Genomic DNA, 20,961 nt, shown 5'->3' on the forward strand with positions numbered 1-20,961 from the left:
ACCACCAGAAAGCTAAGGTTCTTTAATTACATTCAGTACATCACATCTAATTATTCACAAATTCAGATGTCACTGCATGTCTAATGCCGGAAAGTGTTCAAACAACTCTGGCTGGATTTTATTTTCACAGTAGAGTTAGCTAGAAAAATGATCAGTGATGTTGGGGAACTTTGAGATTTCCCAGAAATAGCTCTCACGTGATTCTTGCTTGTTTACAGGAAGTCAATAAGGTGTACCACAACATTCCTACACCTCCACACGGCTTGTTAACTCCTGTCTCTAACACTGTGTTCATATTCACTTGTCTGTTATTTGGTTTGCCATGAGTCAAATGAGATTTCAGGTTGGAGCAGCACCCAACGATCATTGCACCCAATACATTGTAGATGCACAGTCTGACTGTCCGTTATATAACTTAACCCTGGCTCCAATCAGACTGAAGATAAGACCGAAGAATCACTGAAGTCGTGCACCAAACTTGACCTAGAAGCCAGCAACCGCTGCTGCAGTCATCCAAAGACATACGAGGCCTCGACACCCACGGCTGATTCATACCACACGGTAGCAAAGTGTTACGGCCGGCGCCTTCCTCACATCACTGCAGCAAGGACCACTTTTAGTTTTACTTTTTCTTTTATAGCTCACGTTTTAAGGGTGATCAGGACTTGTAAGTCTGAAATTTGGAAAATACACTGAAAAATACAAGGCCAGTTAGCTGTAATTGCTTGTATTGATAGAATTAGAAAAAGCTTGAATTTTAAATCTGTCTCTAGTTTTATGTAATAAGAGATGATTTTATATTTTGGAGAAAATGCCTCCGACTTTGCACAGATTTGAAGGTAGAAACTTCAAAACAGCAATTTCATGTGTGTCTAAAAACTGCAGTGACTTAGCTTAACTTAGCTTAGCATAAAGACTTGAACCAGGGGGAAACAGCTGGTCTGGCATGATACAAAGGAAACAAAATGTGCCCACATTATCTGTAAAGCTCACTCATAATATTATATCATGTTTGTTCAAAGCTATAGTGCAGGAATTTTACATGTGGCTGTCACATTAAAGCCCATTGCTAATTCACCTGCAGGTAAATCTGTCACAGGATACAGAGGATTTACATCCAGTGTGAGAGACATTCCTGCACTGATACATACTGAGCATGCTCAGTGGGCAGAATGAGAACCTACAAATGGCTCAGCCGGCTAACTTCCTATTTAGCCTTATAGAAACATCAATATGGATAAAATAGATCAAAACTGTGCGCCTCTCTTAGACTTTCCAAATGTTTCAGAATGTGGTCAGGCCAAAAATAATTAATTAGAGATTTCATTGGGTTGTGACGCAAAAAACTATTTGTCCACGTTATACAGCCACATGCACATGCTACACAGAAGCTGCTGCATGTGCACATGCTGACAGTTTTTGTAGTTAAAACCTCTCCAACTTGATGTTTTTGTGGTGATTTTTCTTCTCTGCTTTTTATTTGTTGCATAATAAAAACTCAATTTTTTTTTTTTTGTCCTATGCCTGATTTTTGATCGGTCGTAATGTCTTCTGAGCCCTGCCTGTGATGAGGGGCTGTATAAATAAATAATCATGAACTCGACTCATTTGGTATCGAGTCAAAACAATCCTTTTGGCTAATCACTCTGCTGACAGTTACGTAACAGACCAGGAAGCTGACTGAGAACTAGAACTGGCCGGCTTGTGATGTTTGGCAAAAGAAGAAGGGAACAGTGTGAAAAGAAACTAAAGGATTAATACAAGATTTCATGCTGAAGTCACTGAGACCTGAATCTGACTTTTCTCAATCCTTTATGAAACCAGCAGGATAGATGCGCACCTATGGAGTCCAAACAGTCCAAACTGTAACTGTGCCACTGGACTATAATGGCACAATCTGTAAGTTACCTTCTCTGGGATCTGAAGGTTTGTGGTTGGAGTTCGCTCCTGGATGAGTACAGCTTATCGACAATGTTGTGGTTCGCCTTCAGGTGCTTCTTGTCTTCTACTGTTTACAACTTGCCTGGACCCAGATCGTTGCCGTTTGCGGCTATATTTCATTATACTTTATTTGCTTTTCATAAAACGCAATTTAAGTTGGAGATTTAGATTTAATCAGTAATGTTTAAATGTTTAAAATTTGCTCCACGGTGTTCAGTTGGAGCACTTACTTTGTCATTATTATCTCAGTTTCTACATTATAACCAGTTTGCCTGATTCTATATGAGTATTGTTGTAGTGCAAATGCATCAGCGGGGTTAATGGTGTCAGACTGCCTGTGCATCACGCTGGGAAACCATTTCTCTTTACTTCACTGTGCATCCAGTCCAGCTGTGCTCCAGTTTGTCAGGTCCTTACTCATATGATGTGCGTGGAAAGAAGATGTTATCACCCGGTTTGCCTTTGAAGAGTGATGCTGATTTATTACCAGAAATCCCGTCAGCACTTCTTTGACCTACATTGTTCAGCCCGTGCTGGCAGTGTGTAGGTGCAGCTACGAGTGTAACGTCTTCCATGACTCAAATAAAAACCTACAAGTGGAGGCATTTCAGAATGATTAGTCTCTATTTGTTTCTTAATGGGATAATGCAACAAAATGATGACAGTCCTGTTGTAATGTTGGAAGGTAATCAGGCAGTCGGGATGTTTCAGATCCTGTTTTTTTAATTTACTTAATTCTGCTTTCAGAAATGGATTTCTCTTGCCGGCCTATTTTCAACTGAGATTTGAGCAAGATTTTTTTTTTTAACAGGACATTACAAATAATTATTTATTTTGCTTTGGTTTGAGTTGAAACAAATCCCTTCTGATTTGATTTTGACGCTGATTGAACATTTTCCAGCTTGAGTTGCACTTTTTTATCACTAGGTCGCTACTTTTTTTTTTTTTTTTAACTTTTTGCTGAATCACATCTTTTCCCTTAAAAGTAAGATGCAGTGTTTATCTCCCTGCCACATCAAAAGGGAACGTTTTCACACCTTTCAAAAAGCTCATGAAGGTGTCAACTTAGAAATTTCACACGGGGGAATTCGTGCGTCTTATGGTGTCAAAATAAGGTCAAATAAAAAAAGAACTTAAGAGGTTTTAAACACTACAGATCAAGTTCAAGCTGTTGCCATTTTTGTAAGAGTGATAAAGTGGTATTTTGCTTTTTAATTCAAATGATATGATATACACAGACATGACAAAATCCATCACAATAAATATGCACACTTTGAAAGGCGATGGAAATGTACGAGGACAAAAGGTCATCAGCGTGTGTATCGACAAAATTAGTGACAGTCATAGCGGAAATGCACTCCACATCTTGTGTGTTGACACAAGAACACAGTGTGCCTGCGTATAAACACGGATGTAACAGAGATAAAACAAGACAGCAGAGGAGCAGCTCACAGTTAAAGCTGGGCACTGAGACTGAGACGACGCAGTCATGCTGCTGGTGAGTCGGCTGCTTTAGCCTCAACTCTTATCGATGACCATGCGATTATATCAGATGGTGACTTTAAGGATCGTCTGACTGTTTTAAAACTGAGACACCAGTAGGAGATATCTGAACCTTTCTTAGACTTCAGGTATATGCCATTGTTCAAATATCAATAATAACGATGATTCACATATTGATTCACATATCAATTAATTTAATGGAAATCCAGCCAAACAGGATCTGACAACAGAAACCAAAGGGAGCTGAACTAAATGTTACATTTCCTTGCAGATCAACTCAGTTTGTTCTTTTCTTCAGGAGATGCTGTTTTTCATGTCTTATAACTGATAAATAAAAATCTCTGTTCTCTTCTTCAGGTGTTGAGAGCTCTGCTGGTGCTGGGTTTGGCCGCGCTGCTGCACGCCACCAAAAAAGGCCGGACGGGCTCTTTGAAGTTGGAAAGCAGAATCGGACTGAAGGGCAAGAGTTTGAAACTGGTCCTGGATCCTTCAGTGCTGATGCACTTTGCCAGCAAATCAGACTCAACCATCGCCAACATGTCTCTGTCTCCGTGGACGTACAGGTGAGGCATCACATATTCATGTCATGATATCACTTTACAAATCAACAGTTTGACATGTGGTGGCCCTTTGAGTTTTCAGTTTTGTACAGATGTATTTTGTTTTCTTCTTTCCATTCATCTCCAGAGATTCCTCTGTGGCATCTCGGGTGCCTCAGCGGATCACACAAGCCCAGTGCCTGACCTCCGGTTGTCTGAGCCTGCAGGGGGGAGGTGAGGATTCAGCCCTGCAGGCCAAACCCATCTACTATGAGGTCCTGGTCCTCCACAGGTGAGCCACTTCAGTGGGTGATGATTCTTCTCTGTTTGCTTTGCCTCAGTGGTAGAAGAAGTATTCAGACCCTCTTTATTACAAGTACCAATACTGTGACGGGTTGTCAGATGATTACTGGGAGAGGAGAGAAGAAAGAAAGGAAGATTTTTACTGAGATGTTGGATCATTTGAACATATATTGAAAATATAACAACATAAGAAGTAAAAAAGGGAAAGATCACTGTTAAATATAACTAATTACATAAATAGTTATTGAATGAATTTGGAGTATAAAGTAGAATATTTCCCTCTGAGATGTAGTGGAGTGGGAGAATAAAGTTGTGTCTAATGCAAACACTAGACTGAAGTACAAGTGCCTCAAAATTGTACATCAGTAAATGCACTGGTTCTGGTGTTCTTACTTCTACCATTCTTTAATAGAAGAAGAATCACTCTTGTGTGCATGCTTAAAAATGATTCAGGATGTTAGTGAAGTGTAATTTGAAGAACATTTTTTTCTCTTAATGTGATGGATTTCCTGTTGAAACATGATGCCAGAGTGGGCATCACGAAGAAGTATAAACCAATGATATGCAATATAGAAGAGCAAATGTTTTAGGTGCTAAAAGTAATTTGAGGATGCGTTCAAAAGGATTGCCATTATTTCTATTAATTAACTTCATATTATATGGTCGTAAATAGAAAAAAAAAAACATCAAAATAATATTTGGTGTGAGCAGCCTTTGCCTTCAAAACACCAGCAGTTGAATTAAGTGCACTTGCAGTTTGTTACCTTATTGTAAAGTTGTTACAAGCTGTTCTTCTGTAGTTTTATGCTGACTCGGCGCCCACTGCCTTCTGCTTTTTTTTTCTCCACTGATTGTAGTTCTTCATAGCTCTGGCCGTGTGTTTGGCATCGTTGTGATACTGCAGCACCAATCAGACCCCTCCCTGATTTACTGCTGATAATAATCTAAACATCCTTACACTCCTAAAACATTATGTGCAGTGCAGAATCAGTTAAAAAAACAAAACAAAGGCAGTTCATTTCTATGGAAGAAGCAGAGCCACAAGATTGGTATAAAAACTTTAAGTTGTTTTTTTATCACTGGATTTTTGTGTTCATATATACCAATTAAAAAAATGTGGTTAAGATTCACTGTTTTCAAGATACTACGTGGGATTATCATATAAACATTACAGCAAAAACAGATCAAACTTTGTTGTTTTTTGGGCATTTTACATGTAGTGCTGTTCCAAATGGTATACATCTATTAGTGCACCCACATATAGTCCTCATACATGTTACTACTCTTACTTCTGTTGTCCTTGAATTTCGATAGGGTGGTGCGGTCTCAAATTGAACTGCAAATAACGGTATCATTTAAATGCAGCACTTGCCTGCTTTAATCATTTTACCCAGAAATGAACTTGTTTTCATGCTCCCTGTTTCACACACACAATAAACCCACTAATGGCTTCATTTCAACAGCTATATGGTGGTAGAAATAAACACTTTTGAGTGGTATTGTGCAACAACCGCAGCCACCTCTGTCCTCCGATTTTTGCTCAAAGCCATAATTGCGACCGTTGAGCGTCCAACGTTTCATAATCAATCTGAGTACACCATCCGGGTACTTATAGCGCACTGCAAGTTTCCATACATGACAGTGTGAACGCACTTACGCACTCACAATAGATAGTGTTATTACGTAAGTCTGCAGAAGTGTACCATATGACATAGCTGATAAATCAGTTGGATAAAGACATGTTATTCTGTCCTGGGCAGTAGGAAATATGAAAACCAAAAGTTTGTTTATGTTTTTTTTAGTGTTTATTTATGTTTTGTGTGCTTATTACAAGTAACAGTGTTACAGAGGCTTGACTCTCCACAGCCTCAAATCTTACAGAAAAAAACTCAACCTGCTGCATTTATTTGTATTAAACTGACTGAAAATATGTTGAATTTAATTAGACTGAGTTTCTACACTCAGTTTTCTCTTGTTTCTTCCTTGTCCAGACCCACTCTGAGCAACAACATCTAACACTGTAATGGTCTTCCATGGTGTTTAGTGTTACTGATTTTCCTCTATCACTCCAGAGTCCTAAGGCGGAATCGCAAAGGCAAGAAGACGTACAACTTCAGACTGGACAGCGAGGTGATCGCGGTGGGCTGCACCTGTGTGAGGCCCAGCATCATTGTCCAGCAGTAACATGGAGAATTCTTTCAGCATGCTGTAAAGCCGTGTTTATCCATTTAAATGGCTGTGTAATATGATAAAGCCTTTTGTACAGCTGTTGCTTATTACTGCTTGCATGTTCCTGGTCTGCTAGTGTGTTAGCTGATAGCTCATTAGCTACAGCAGCTAACAGCAATCCCTCTTAGTCCCCTTAATTCAAAACATTTATTATATGGACTCACAACAACTGAGCCTTGAAAAGAGTGTTATTGAAAATATATATATATATCTGTACATGATATGGTCATATTTCTGTAAACGTGCGTTTTTATATTTTGATATATTTTATTTCTCTGGTGTTTCTTGGCAGTTTTTTTAAACTCACATTTCACTTAAATCTGTTCTTATTTTATTGTTAACCTAAAAATGTCTTTATTAAAATGCAGATGTTTATTATCCAATTTAAAAAAAAAACATACGACACAAACAATGAATGTTGTTTTAATCTGTTGAATCTTTTTCAACATTTTGTAAACACATTTGTTTTAAGGATGTTTTGTTTTTTTATTAACATGCAGTGACTAACTATAGATCTAAATGTAGCTTATTTGTTTTCCGTAAAAGTACATACTTAATGTACTGTATCTCCACATGCATTTAATTTTAATTCATATAAACACAGATTTATGTAATGTACTAAATTCTAATCACAACGTATAAATGATGTGCAGGTCTGAGCAGAGTGAATAGTTGAAATCTGAGCATGCTTGACTCGAAAATTGTACAGATAATCCACAAATTGTGAGAACCAGAACAAAGTGAGTTCAGTCAAGCTGTTTTTACTGACCATGCCAAATAAATACAATAAATCCAGCCTTGAAGATGTACAGCGACACAGTTACAGCAAGTACAAACCCCATGTTACGACTCCCCGGTTACAGTGCAAACATTTGAGACATTCCAATCAAGTCAGTATGACTCAACAACTCGAGCAAATTTCATCTTTCTGTTTACTCTTTTCGGTTTGAATTCCCTTGAGACTCATGAACTACCAATCAGAGCACAGTGACACATGCCAAAAGCGGAGACCAAACGGAGACTGCTGGTGAGCCAGAAAATCCCCAAAAGTTGTCCTTTCAAAACCAAATTTGTCCAAATTGTGAACTGCTGTCGTTCACTCCGTTCCCTCCTCGTGGTGTTTTTTAAAAAAAAAAATTTTTTTTTAATGTATATGTTTACTGTTCTTCTTCTATGCATATGTGCTTTTGAGTTGTGCTTAAAGAAATGAGTGCAATCAGTGCTCTAAATCTAAGAGACTCAAATGCATGTCACTGATCTACGACTACACTACAGCTAACGTTTCACAGAGAGCCTGACAATGGCAGAATACAGCAGCGCTTCCTCACTTTTCAAGCTTATTTTATTTTATTTAACTCCCCCTAGAGCACTACAGAAAGAAACAAAAGGCGGATTCTTCATTTCATATTCATAAACGCATTTAGTGAGATTCACTGAGCTTAGCACACAGATGTCCCCAGACAGACTGACAGATTCCAAAAATGGTGCAGCGAAGAATTAGCATGAGAGCGGTGACCTATAGGGAAATCTGTTTTTATAATTTAAGACGGAAACAGGAGAAGCTTGTGTGTTACGTTCTGTTTGTGAAGATTATTTCCTGATCCATAAGAACCCTGCAAATCAAAAACTGCTTTAAAATTGCATTGGTTGTGACTGAATCGGTTTCTAAATCGGCACCTGTGTGTCTAGTTTCATTCAAGCGCATCATCCCATTTTTCATGTTTTACTCTGTAAGATTTCAACTCACTGTTCCAGAGTTTCAATCTAATTGGAGAGAAACTGTGTTGCTGCCAAACATTCAGCGACAATTTCTTACACAAAACTGCAGAAATGAAAGAGCTGTAATTACAATTTTTACCTACTCCTGCACCGAACAATCATAGCTGTCCCTCTTAAAAATTGGAAATGTTTGCCCTCTCAACCCACCCCGCCCACTGTCCTCTAGAAAAAAAGGGAAATTTCAACATCATGAGTTAACTAAACTTTGTACAGCTTGTTCAGAGTTGTTACAGCATACATCACATGAAAACCCACCTATTTGCCTTCTGTTCGAGTTGCTGTTGCTGAGTTCTTTTTTCTTTTCTTTTCTGCACTGTTTTGATTTCCTTTTTTTAATTTTTTTTAATTATTATTATTCTTTTTTGACAGACTCAAAAAAACCTCCTAGTCTCGCTCTATTCTCTCTTTTGGATCCGCCGCTCCGCTCATCTACCGGCAGGCCTCCTCCTTCATCTCCTTGTTCTTCCTCACCTCTTCCGCGTGTTTGTCCTGACAAACAAACACAGAGACGCGACAACATCAGTCATTGCCATGCATGAATATATTTTCATTGATGATGGGGACGCCAGCAGAACAAGGCAAACGGCTCGGCGGCTGTTCATACAAATTTGAATGGGGAAATGACAGAGAGAACTAAAAACTCATTTTCTTATCATCTAATATTCATGATTACTTATCAGGCTTGTGAACAATGTTAAAATAGAATGGGAAGCCCATTTCATAATACAGAAGCCTTGCCTCATTCGCATTCAAGAAAACACATTATTTTAGGTCAGACAAAACGGAAGTTATTGTACTTGGTCCTAAACACCTCAGAAACTCTTTCTGTAATCACTTAGTTACTCTAGATGACGTTGTCTTGGCCTCCAGCAAAGCTGTGAGGAACCTTGGAGTCATCTTTGATGAGGATTTGTCCTTTAGCCACCATATAAAGCAAATCTCCAGAACTGCCTTCTTTCATCTACGTAATATTAATAAAACCAGGAAAATCCTTCCTCAGAGTGATGCAGAAAAACTCATTCATGCATTTGTTACTTCTAGACTAGATTATTGTAATTCCTTGCTGTTAGGATGTCCAAATTACTCATTAAAAACCCTGCAGCTGATCTAAAATGCTGCAGCAAGAGTACTGACGGGATTTAGCAAGAGAGATCATATTTCTCCAGTTTTAGCTTCTCTTCACTGGCTTCCTGTGAAATCAAGAATAGAATTTAAAATTCTCTTGATGACTTGCAAAGCCCTACATGACCAGGCTCCATCATATCTTAGAGATCTTATAGAACCATATAATCCTAGCAGAGCACTTCTCTCTCAGTACGCTGGTCTACTTGTGGTTCCTAGAGTTTACAGAAGTAGAATGGGAGGCAGAGCCTTCAGTTTTCAGGCTCCTCTCCTGTGGAACCAGCTTCCAGTTTGTGTTGGAGGGGCAGAAACCCTCTCTAGCTTTAAGATTCGACTCAAAACGTTCCTTTTCTATAAAGCCTATAGTTAGGGCTGGCTCGGTTAGACCTGAACCAACCCTTAGTTACGCTGTTATAGGCCGAGGCTGCTGGGGGACCTCGTTACATGCTGAGCTTCTTTTCTTTCCTCCTGCTCTTTAACTGACTCATACCTCACCATCCTTTTCTCTCCCATAGTTTTTTCTTATTATCTGTTGTCTCTCCATTCAGTTCCCTCGCTCGTGTAGTTTCTCTTCTTTCTTTTGCAGATGTCCCATCATGGAGCTGCATGTCTCTGCTCTGCGCTTGTCGTCTCCACCAACAGTTCTTGTCTTGTATCTCTATGCTGTCCTTTTCTCTCTATGCTCTCCTCTCACCCCAACCGGTCGAGACAGATGGCCGCCCACCTCTGAGTCTGGTTCTGTCAGAGGTTTCTTCCTGTTAAAGGGAGTTTTTCTTCCCTCTGTTGGAGGTTTTTCCCCCTTAAAGAGGAGTTTTTTTCCCCTCCTAGTTTATGTGGGAATTGTTGAATTGTTGTGTTTCTCTGTATAATATTGTAAAGTCTTGCTGCAAGGACTTTAATGTGTTAAGTGCCATGAAATAACCTATGTTGTGATTTGGCGCTATATAAATAAAGTTGAATTGAATTGAATTGAATTGAATAATATAACCACTGGGGTTAATAGAAAGTTTGACATTTTGCTAAATATGATACGTCCTGTATATGTTATCTAAATCAGTAAAAACAATAATTCACTGATTTATGTCCCGGACTATTTATTTTCTGGGACCAGTAACTACCCGAGTATCGAACAAACAAGATATACTGTAATTTCATAATTCGTGATCTTTAGAGGTGCTCCTGTTCCCTTTGGACCGAGCCAGGCTGGTGGTTTCCCCTTACTTTTAGTCTTCATGCTAAGATATTAGCTTGATGCTAGCAAATATAAAAGTGGTGCCATTCTTTTTCTCAGACTCAATAAGAAAGTGAATAAGTGTATTTTCCATAATGTTGGCCTTTTGGAAAGACCACAAATAACTATATATTACAAAAATTCTGCTCTACACCTTTAACAGTAACCCAAACTCAAAGACTAGGTTTGGACCCGGCAGGAAGAAAATGTTTTTCTGCAATAAAAAGGCAGCATGATATTATGAAACTCATGTTCAGTGTTAATCTAGGTGGCCAACCACTGCGTCAGCTGGTGGTTTGTGAAACACCATTTTTAAGCCTTGAGTCAGACGTATTATTCACGCCTTTCACCCACACCACACATACTGTTCTTGGAGGCCTTTATCTAATTAATTCTGGAATTTTTTTCAGGACCAACAGAACTCTGCTCAGAAGGAGTGAATTTAGCTCCTGATACCATAATGACTTGTGGAAAACATTTACTGATTTTGTGTTTCATGAAATAAGTTGACACTTTTTGAGTTGCCCTCTAGTGGCCCTAACTTTAAGGTCCTCTCGCAATGATTTCACTTTTCAGACCCAGCGACTGTTCACCCATTTTTATATACAGTCTGTGGCTGCATCTAAACGAAGTAGATGTAGCCAAAGAAAAGAACATGAACTGAAGTGACACTAAAACATCAAGAGTTTCTGGGCAAAGACACCAAAACTGTTGGTGGAAAATTTTATGTGTAATTAATTATACGTAATTGTCAGATGGACTTCCAGAACACTAATAAGAAGGAGTGACTTTGGTTAGCAAACCAAAATAACTTATTAACTTAAACAAATTGATTGACTTTGAATTTTATTAAGAGAAGTTAAATGGGAGTTTATGGAACTGGAAACTTTTTGGAGCTGACCTCTCGGAGATATTGCAGCTTGAACTGCAGCGGCCTCATTTTTCAGACCCGGAAGCTGCGTCCTCTTTTATATACAATCTATGGGTTAGACCTAGAGTTTGAGTTTGATTGTAGCTTTTACTAAGCTCCCTAAAAAATGCTTTGAAAGTGTCAAATGAACAAAAGAATGGGCGATACCTTCTCCTGCAGCCTCTCCAGCATGGCTGCCAGCAGGGCCTCTCGGTTCTCCTTGTTGGCCTCCATCTTCTGCTCCAGCTTCTCCTTGGCGTTCTTGATGAAGTTGTTGTTCTCCTCGAAGGCCTTCTGGATCACCTCTCGCTCGTGCTCCCTCTTCTCAGCCAGGTGCTTCAGCAGCTCTGCCTCCTGGCACTAGAAGGAGATAGAAAACTGTTCATACAAATTCTTACAAATTTGAGTTACCGTGATTCATTCTCTGGCTCAGCTATAATTTCTCTCTCCTCACCTTTTCCACCCCCCCTCTCTCCACCGTCCTATTTGTTTGATGAATATGAGCCATTGTGTTTGTGTCCTTGCATGATCGTCCTTGTACTTTGATGTCCCTCTTTTCATCTTCCCACCTTCCCCCCCTACTCGACTTTCCTCCCTTCCTCTCCGTCCCACTCTCCTTTTATCCATTTCCACCCTTTTTTCTTCTCAGCTGATAAATCATTCGGCCCACAAGGAGTGTTGACAGATGTTTGACAATGCCTGAATGAGCTACAAATAACTGGGGTTACGGTTTCACTCCTGTCCAGTTAGGTTTCCTACGGTCTTGTTGATCCACCCGGTTCCTCCCTGTCTCCCCCTCACCTTTCGCCTCTCCTCAGCAGCCTCCAGCTTCTTCTGGATCTCCTCCAGTGACGGATCACGGCGCTGCGGCATGGAAGCGTTGAGTTCTGGCACGCCATCAAAGGACGGGGGCTTGAGGATGACCTCGAAGGCCTGGCCGGACGCCCGCTTATTCAGCTCAATCACTTCAACGTCTTTGATGACGCACCAGCCCAGGTCCACCGCATCTGTGGTCATGTTTAGATTTTGTTTTTACTATGTGGTACCATTTTTGGTGCATCATGTGTTTTCTGGTTTACAGTCCTCATCAAATTCCCACATTACCCACAATGACTAGTGCCCGCTGACTGTGGCCATCCTATCCCTTTATGATCATTCATTTTTGTGTGAAAGAGATTTCTTTTACCTTCTGCCTTGTAAGTAGTTTTTTCTGCATTGTGTGGATTCAGGCAGGCGCAGAAAAGAGACACCAGGGGGAGCTCTTTGACCTTCTCTTTATAGGCTGAGGACACGCACACACACACATTTTGTTGACTAAATCATGAACAAGCATTCAAGGACTGATGATGTAATTCATTCTCGTTATATTAAGAGTCACAATAACGACAAGATGCATGACATAGAAAATAAATTTGAACTCAGCAGTAGAGTAGATGTAGCAAAGCAGGCCATGAGGTGAACACTTTTCTGCTGTGACTGCATTTACCTGCCAGAGTCATCTTGTCACTGCGTATGTTTCTCTGGCGATGCTGAAGATCCTTCTCACTCTGTTAGAGACAGAGACAGAGTCAGAGGGGACAGCTTGAACGAAGCAGCTTCAAAGGTCACGTCATGGATCTGAGAAGTGGAGAATTACCCTGACAAAAAAAACTGCAGAGCACTTGTATTACTTCTTAACATTGAGGTTTCATTCAACCAATGAGAGAACAACTCTGTGTCAAAGAGTGATGGCAAATGACTGTGTTGATGTAGCGCTTTTGTTCGAAGCACTTTAAAGTTGGCCTCTCAGTCATCCATCTGCGTATGAGCTATATGCAAGTGTACAAGGTAGTCTGACCAATACTGGAAGTTGGGGCAGAAAACAAAGGGAGTAAAACAATGCCGATATCAATACATTAACCAAAATGCTGTCATAATGTTTCCATGACAAAAATATATAATGGAAGCAGAATTACTGTTTTGCGATAAACTTTATTGTCCAAAATTACAACAGTGCACTAAAACAGTGAACTTGTTCGGGAATGTAACGATAAAAAAAACAAAACATCAATGCTGTGATCAGTGGATGAACCACTCGATCTACTTTCTAGAAAAACAGGAATAAATTTGAGCTAAATAAAAGGTAATTCATGCCAAGTCAATTCTAATATATACTGAGTGCAGAAATGCAAGCAGGACAGAATGATGAGAAGAGCTCATCGCGGACACAATATCATATGCAGTAAAGTTTAGACTCGAGGTCCTCATCAGACATCACCATCTTTTTCAAATGTAAACAAAAGTCCCTATTTCAAAAGTAATTTAAAACTCAACACACACTGTATATCACAGAGGATTTCTCAAAATGATACTGGACAAATCTCAGAACAGGTTCACATATCCCCAAGACATCAAGCATACTGTCATCAAGCAACTGTTACATATGAAAACACAAATTTGTGTGTGATGTGGGCTACTGCCCCAAAAAAGAAAATTATTTTACCTGTAAAACACTATTTCTTTAGAGAATCAGTGAAACTGTGAATAGTGTATGAAAATGCAAATATTAATTTCAAAGGTTTAAATGCTAAACGTCTCAAATGTCTGCTACTCTAACTTTTCATTTAAATGTGTTAAATCGTCACTTTAATTGATTCATCAGTTTTTCTACCTCATTCAGGTGTGAAAACTTTTTTCAGTATTAATTATGAATCTGTTAATATCTATTTTCAACATTTCCACAGAGGTTTTAATGAGCTTATAAAAAAAGATCATCAAAACAGCTGAACGAAAACAAACTTACAGAAGAGTCAACAGTCAGATTTCCCATCACACTTGTGCAAGTTTAATACTAGACCATGATAGGCCACCAAACCACTTGTGATGTCACAAAAATCCTGCTTGTGTATGCGCCTTAAACTCAGATCTACGCTGAGATCCTTTAACATGTTACCATGAAAACAACCATCTAGCGTCACACTCTTCATCAGTCTGCACAGCGAAGCTCAAACATCCAGTCGAAGAAGCAGAGCACACGCTTGAGGGTAAGGAGATATTTTTCTTTTCCAGCCTCCTGTGTTGTGTTGTGTTGTGTTGTGTTGTGTTGTGTTGTGTTGTGTTGTGTTGTGTTGTGTTGTGTTGTGTTGTGTTGAGTTGAGTTGTGTTGTGTTGTGTTGTGTTGTGTTGTGTTGTGTTGTGTTGTGTTGTGTTGAGTTGTGTTGTGTTGTGTTGTGTTGTGTTGTGTTGTGTTGTGTTGTGTTGTGTTGTGTTGTGTTGTGTTGTGTTGTGTTGTGTTGTGTTGTGTTGTGTTGTGGTGAATCACAGCCATGACACAAGTGGGAGAGGCAGCTGTAAATCTTTGAGATGCAGGAGAGGAAGAGATTGGTATAAATAACAAAGCACGACACCAGCCTGTTTCACCACCTGCTCACAATGTACTTCAAACCTTTAAACAGTGCTGCAATATGTTGCAACTGAAGCAAATATGTCTCTGTGATACACTGATTGTGGACTGTCAATCATAACAAATTAAACTCTTTGGTAACTGGCTGTTTGACAAACAGGAAATGCAATTCAAAAGTAACTCCATGAGAGTTTGAATGAATCTGAACACGGAACTAAAGTGAATTGCTTTTGAGGCTGAGAAGCAGCAGAGGAGTGAATGATCCCACCAGACCTTCCCACCACCTGCTGTCACTACGTCTCTCCGCTGTCTGTCAGATGGTCTCGTCAACACTGAATTGATGGACATCTGAAGGATGTTAAAATGTCTCTCATTGCTATGTAGACTTTTGAAATCGAGTGGACCTGCTTTAAACTTGATTGTGAAAATGAGCTATGATAATATCTCTAATACTCAATTCTCCATTACAAGATTCATACCATTGTTAGGAAATACGTGATCAATGGACATCATTTTCTGCATGATTGCTGCTCAGGATTGAATCCCATCAACAAATACTCAAATGTCTTTTAAATTAGTTTGATAATTGGGAGAATTTTATCGAGGGATAATTCAGGAGTTTCGTGCATGACTTGTTGACCTTTTCTCAGCTTTGTGTACACACTAATGAAGTTTGCTTTAATTCTGCGAACCAGGATCATTTGCATGCAAGTGCCTGATTTAATGAAACAGCTGTGATGGTACATGTTTTCCAACCGAACCCACAAATTATGGACAACAGATGGAAGTAATTAAACTGAGGCATTCATTTTCTCAAGTTAAAGAAAACAAAGAAACGTGGCTGAAAAATTGGAAATTGGAAAAACTAAAATAGCTTAAATGTTATACTTTGATTCTATTTAAAAACTATAGTAGTGGCAGAAGGTCAAAATGTCAACTGAGTTAGCAAGAAACCTACATGGTTTAACAGAAGGAAACTGTTGTAACTATTTCTTTGTCATGGATGGTTTCTTGGCAGTTGGTAACAAAACTTTTGGAAGAAACAGAACCCGAGATCAAGTTTAAGCATTACTCTTCTTTTAACCAAAAATTGCGTGTACATTTTTTTGTTGTTGTTTATGCACAAATGAAACAATAGAAATACAAAAAGTTAATTAATATATAGCTTTTTAATTTTTTTTTATTTTTTTTAAAAGGTTTTAGTTGGTGTTTATTTGGAGAGGCTTTGTGTTGCTACCAGCATCCAGTACTTATGCTAAGCTAAGCTATCCAGGCTCCATCTCCATTGTACTATCCTGCTACTTAACGGGGAAAAGTGTAAGAGTAAATTAGGTAACACAATTTATAATTGCACTACCTGAAAGCTGTTGGAAAATGTAATTTATCTTCTTGTGTTTGCTACTTCTCAGTACTGTTAATTAGCAAGCTGTAGAGGTTGGCGGTGTTTAAACCAGGCTAGCAACAACTAACTTGGGTTTATGTTAAGTTGGACTAATTGCCCTGCCGTGAGAGTGTTTACTAATCTTCACATTTCTCTCAGAGAGGCACAATGAAACACATTTCCCCAAAAACTTGAAACGTCATCAGCTAAGGTAACGACCTAGCAAGCCACCCTTATAGGATTGATTCCTTTTTCCCATGAAGGGTTTTATGTTCCTCAGCTCTCAAAGCAGCCTAATTTGGGGCCTGCGGGCTAAGTTTGGCACCTTGTTTGTTCTGACCTACCACGACATCTGACAAGGTCGCACTTATTCCTCTCATTCTTAAATGCAGTAAAATTGTAACCCTAATGACTATAAACCGTAGATTTTGTGCCAGCAAAAAGTACATAATATGAGTTTTACAGTAATGTGTGTCATACTGCTGTTAGGCTTCACATTTTGACAATTTCATTTCTGTAAAATGATAATGTTCCTATTATGCAGACTGAAAAGCAGTGTTTCAAATAGGCTAATTCGGAAATCTGTCTGTCTGTCTGTCTATCTGTCTATCTATCTATTTCATTATGTTGAATGTCTGAAGAGCTGTGAGCTCCACAGAGTGACGAGTCTAATAATGAAACAACCAATGACTCTGCGGAGATGAACCATTTCATTCTAGTGTTCAGCTCCGGCTCACCTGACCGCCCTGACATTGTTCCCTTTGGGACAGACACACACAAGGACATATGTTACATACATACATACTAATGAGGCAGTTAACAGTGCTTTGCTGCACTGTTGGAATGCATGTGCGCGCGCACACACACACAAATACACACACACACACACACACACACACACACACACACACACACACACACACACACACACACACACACACACACACACACACACACACACACACACACACACACACACACAGCTGCCTCTCATCTTATAAAACCACCCAGGTTGCAGATCAATGCACTGCTTCCTGCAGGAGTAAGAGCACTCCGTTTCTTGTTTGTCAGTATGCACACACACACACACACACACACACACACACACACACACACACACACACACACACACACACACTTGCACTTGCAGCTTGTAAAGGTCGTGGTACTCAAGTGGGAACATTAGGGATCACGTTGATGGAAAATTTTGCTGACAGTTAAATCATAGTGACGTTTTTTTATTATTCTGTTAATGATATATTCATGGTATTTTTGTCCCAGGAGATCACTGCCCTTCATCCATACTGAAGGTAGCTGATAGTTCTGCTGGTTCTCAGACCAGGTAATAATGGCATCATGATTTTGCATATTAGAATAATAAAAACAGTCGCGATTGATTCGTCTTAGTCACGTCTAATTTGTCACTCCTTAAAATTTGAACCTCATCAAAAGCTCAACATTATTAAGCTGATTTGTTTTCTTGTTGAGACCAAGATGAGAAAACTGATACCACTCACATCTTTATGCTAAATGAAGCTACAACCTGCAGCCAGCTAGCTGAGCTTTGTTTAGCAGACAGGAAACACTGCATGGGAAACGGATTCGTTTGTTGTATCTTATTTGTCTAAAAAAAGAAAAGAAAAAAAGAGTCAATTTTCTTGTTGGTTATGTACAGGACGCATATTTGACTGAAGCTACTTAGACTCCAAGAAGTAATGGTGATGGCCAAGAATTAATCGGATACATAAACCCTTATAAAACTTCATGAAATGGCAAACTGTAGTATTTAAAATCACATTTAACTTTTAATTAAATTAGTGAATTAAAGGTGTTGGTATGTGTGAGCTTTTTGTCACCAATGGACAGAGCCAGGCTAGCTGTTTCCAGTCTTTGTGCTAAGCTAAACTAAGCTAACCTACTTTCTGTTGCCTCACATTCAACAGACGTGCATACATGACGCTGATATCACTTTTCTCATCCACCTGAGGTTGTTTCTGAGGGAATCATTTCTGGAAATCAATCCAAATTTAGAAAATCTCAGGACTTCATATTTTAAAACACATACTCTAAAACTGATCTGCGGGGCCTGAGAACGGCTCCGTACTTACAGAGATTTTGATTTTGGCGGTGCCAGTTGAGATTTTTCTAGAACAGATATCAAATGTCTCAAAAGTGGACGTCTCGTTTTCATTTTCATTTACAGCACAGAGCTGTGATACCTTCAGTAACCACAATGATGAGCTAGACTTTTTTTTTTTTTTTTTTTATCATTTCTGTTTCCATGGGTACAGTACTTGATGTACAACTTATACATTTTCATATTTATATATACAAAATTAATACCACATGATTAACATTACTATTTTCATTATTCATTAATACATTTTGTTTGCACACTAGTGATTTTTTTCTGATAATACAGAAATAGACTGTTTGCTTTTGGGAGGAGCAGTTACAGCAGTGAATTCAAACTTCACAATAAAGTTTCCACATATCAAGAGAATACTAGCATTTGTTAATAGAGCTGACAACACACATGGCTGTGATATTTTTGTGAGGGATTTGACCAGCTGGAGAGATGAATTTCACAGCTTTATTGGTCCACCTGACACCTGCACATACGACAACACTGTACACCCACAATCATGAACCTGGAACACCGAACAGCTAAATGTGACATTATTACCACACAAAAGAAACTTTGCAGATTCAAAACCAATCGAACACACAAGACAAGTTGGAACTTTTCTCAAATTGTTAATCAGATTTTTTGTGTTCCCTGTTTCTCTCCTCCTCTGCTTCCTCCTCCGTCGTATACGCACACCTTTTCAGCACATAAAGACACGCAAACTCCCTCATTTTCCTCCCCCATTCTCTGTCTCGCTCTCCTTTCTGACCGCAGAAACAAAGCTTCCTTTGCACATATGGAGGATCAATAATAAATGACAGGTTTCACACCCCACAGTTTGCGGGTACACTGAGTTCTCTCCCTCTCTCCCTTCTCCTCCTTCTCCTAGCAGCAGAAATCACCGCATCATCCTCGTCCTCACCCTCGCCCTTTTACACCTCACCAACGTACTCCAAAACAAGCACATGCAGGTATCCTCAGTTATGCAATAAAACTCAACATTGAGGGCCCAAAGTGACCCATAAGTGAAACATTATTATGTGTATCTGTGTGTTTTGTGATGCGGGTGCCGCAGACTCACCCCCCCTTCTGTCCCTGTCGTCTCTGCTGCTGATGGTGGACCGGTGACTACGGTTACCCCGTCTGGCTGCACGGATGCAGGCGCCGGGCAACAGCATCAGCAACAGCATTAATGCTGCCTCCATGACATCATCTTGGAGAAGCCTAATTGGTCTGAGACAGTGCCAGCATCCATGCCTCTCAGCCAATGGGAGCAGAGAAGAAGGATGGGGGGAGGGCCGTCAGCTCTTTGTGCTGTACTGCAGGGTGGGTGGTAGAAGCAGGGTTTTATTATATGGCGCAGGAGTGTGTGATTGTGTGTGTGTGCGAGTGTGTGTGCATATGTGTGTGTGTCGTGCATGAAAGTGAGTTCAGTGAAATATTGTGAGAAATTGGTGAAGACTGGTCTGTGCGTGCGTCTTTCCCAGCAGGGAGCCCAGCTAAGGAGAACACCCTAAAAGAAGACACTAAATTATTTAGATCTTAACTGTAAATACAGGCACGAGCAGAAACCCTTTTGCAGTGTGGCGCACGTTGAGCTCATCACATGTAATATTTCTTGCTGCAACGCCTTTTAAAAGTACAAATGCTGATATCAGTACCAGCATTAGTATTTGTCTCTGTATACTGCTCAGGCACTTTTACAGCAAATGCGGCCCAACAACTTTTCATATAACTACAGCTGTTACCTTAAGTTTTCTACCTTGTCTGTTCACATTTATTCCTACAAAATATTTTCCTTCTTTTTCCTCAGTCTGCGGCCCGCATCAGATTTCTGCTAAATTAATTAGTGATAACAATAACTGTTCAAGTTAGATATTGAGAAAAAAATGCTAAACACAATTTTAGGATTTTTCCTCTATAATTTTAAAATGGAAATGTTGAGAGACCAATTGATAATATAAATAATCATGAATGTGATTTTTTTTTTCCATCCTTGATATTAACGGTGTTGATGTTGGTAACCATAGTGATTAAAATGTACTTTTTTAGGTTTAACCTCCTTCATGTTTATCTCTTTGCTGTAAGACTAACAGACACTATGGTTGTTTTATAGGTGTGTGTTGCATTGATTTTAATTGACATGCTTTTCTGTTTGACTTTCTGACCTGACTTTCAAATTTTTAAATACTGTTTTCACTTGTTTGCAAAGCTGGCTAGTCAGTGGGATTGTTAATTATTAGTTTTGGATTTGTGGTATGATTTCCTTTTTTTTTTTTTACTTTTGTCCCTAACCACTGGAGAGTCTCTACACACTCCAGTTATGAAGTTGTTTTCCAAATTCTTGCAAATGTCGATGTGAATGCCTGTAAGTGCTTTTACTACTTCTTCTTCTGGTGACACTAATACCATAACATCCTCTCTAAATAGCTATTTTGACAACATCATAAAAATAAAAACAAAATGGCTAAAGGTAAGTTAAAAAATGACAACAAACCCCCCCCCAAAAAAAA

General features: G+C 39.3%; 2 protein-coding genes across 3 annotated transcripts; one reads left to right on the plus strand and one right to left on the minus strand.

The window, feature by feature from the left end:
• Window positions 1-1,731: 1,731 nt before the first annotated feature.
• il17a/f3 (interleukin 17a/f3) lies at window positions 1,732-6,913 on the plus strand. 2 transcript variants are annotated; one of them, XM_069703088.1, is made up of 4 exons: window positions 1,732-1,899; window positions 3,802-4,007; window positions 4,132-4,275; window positions 6,359-6,913. In XM_069703088.1, exons 1-4 carry the CDS (start codon window positions 1,888-1,890, stop codon window positions 6,468-6,470), a joined length of 474 nt encoding a protein of 157 aa, XP_069559189.1. In that variant the 5' UTR covers window positions 1,732-1,887; the 3' UTR covers window positions 6,471-6,913. The 2 variants fall into 2 exon arrangements, with proteins under 2 accessions (XP_069559189.1, XP_069559190.1); XM_069703089.1 differs by lacking the exon at window positions 1,732-1,899 and adding an exon at window positions 3,346-3,439.
• A 343-nt stretch (window positions 6,914-7,256) lies between these two features.
• Window positions 7,257-19,636, minus strand: stmn4 (stathmin-like 4). The gene is made up of 6 exons (XM_069703087.1): window positions 19,530-19,636; window positions 13,044-13,104; window positions 12,744-12,839; window positions 12,359-12,564; window positions 11,726-11,917; window positions 7,257-8,783 (listed from the first exon to the last, which is right to left on the minus strand). The coding sequence occupies exons 2-6, from the start codon at window positions 13,054-13,056 to the stop codon at window positions 8,724-8,726; spliced, it is 567 nt and encodes a 188-aa protein (XP_069559188.1). The 5' UTR covers window positions 13,057-13,104; window positions 19,530-19,636; the 3' UTR covers window positions 7,257-8,723.
• Window positions 19,637-20,961: the final 1,325 nt, after the last annotated feature.

Source organism: Brachyistius frenatus, unplaced genomic scaffold, assembly GCF_029030835.1.
Source record: "Brachyistius frenatus isolate BFR_SWC_R1_liver_20210118 unplaced genomic scaffold, ASM2903083v1 Contig_44, whole genome shotgun sequence".
Taxonomy (NCBI): domain Eukaryota; kingdom Metazoa; phylum Chordata; class Actinopteri; family Embiotocidae; genus Brachyistius; species Brachyistius frenatus.

Bases quoted from the DNA above. Each gene is read 5' to 3' on its own strand.
- stmn4 (XM_069703087.1), bottom strand. The intron at 12,565-12,743 runs GTAAAAGAAATC...ACATGACCACAG, and splicing joins AACTACTTACAAGGCAGAAG to ATGCGGTGGACCTGGGCTGG. The intron at 8,784-11,725 runs GTATCGCCCATT...TTTGTTTGTCAG, and splicing joins TGGAGAGGCTGCAGGAGAAG to GACAAACACGCGGAAGAGGT.
- il17a/f3 (XM_069703088.1), top strand. The intron at 4,008-4,131 runs GTGAGGCATCAC...ATTCATCTCCAG, and splicing joins CTGTCTCCGTGGACGTACAG to AGATTCCTCTGTGGCATCTC. The intron at 4,276-6,358 runs GTGAGCCACTTC...CTATCACTCCAG, and splicing joins GAGGTCCTGGTCCTCCACAG to AGTCCTAAGGCGGAATCGCA.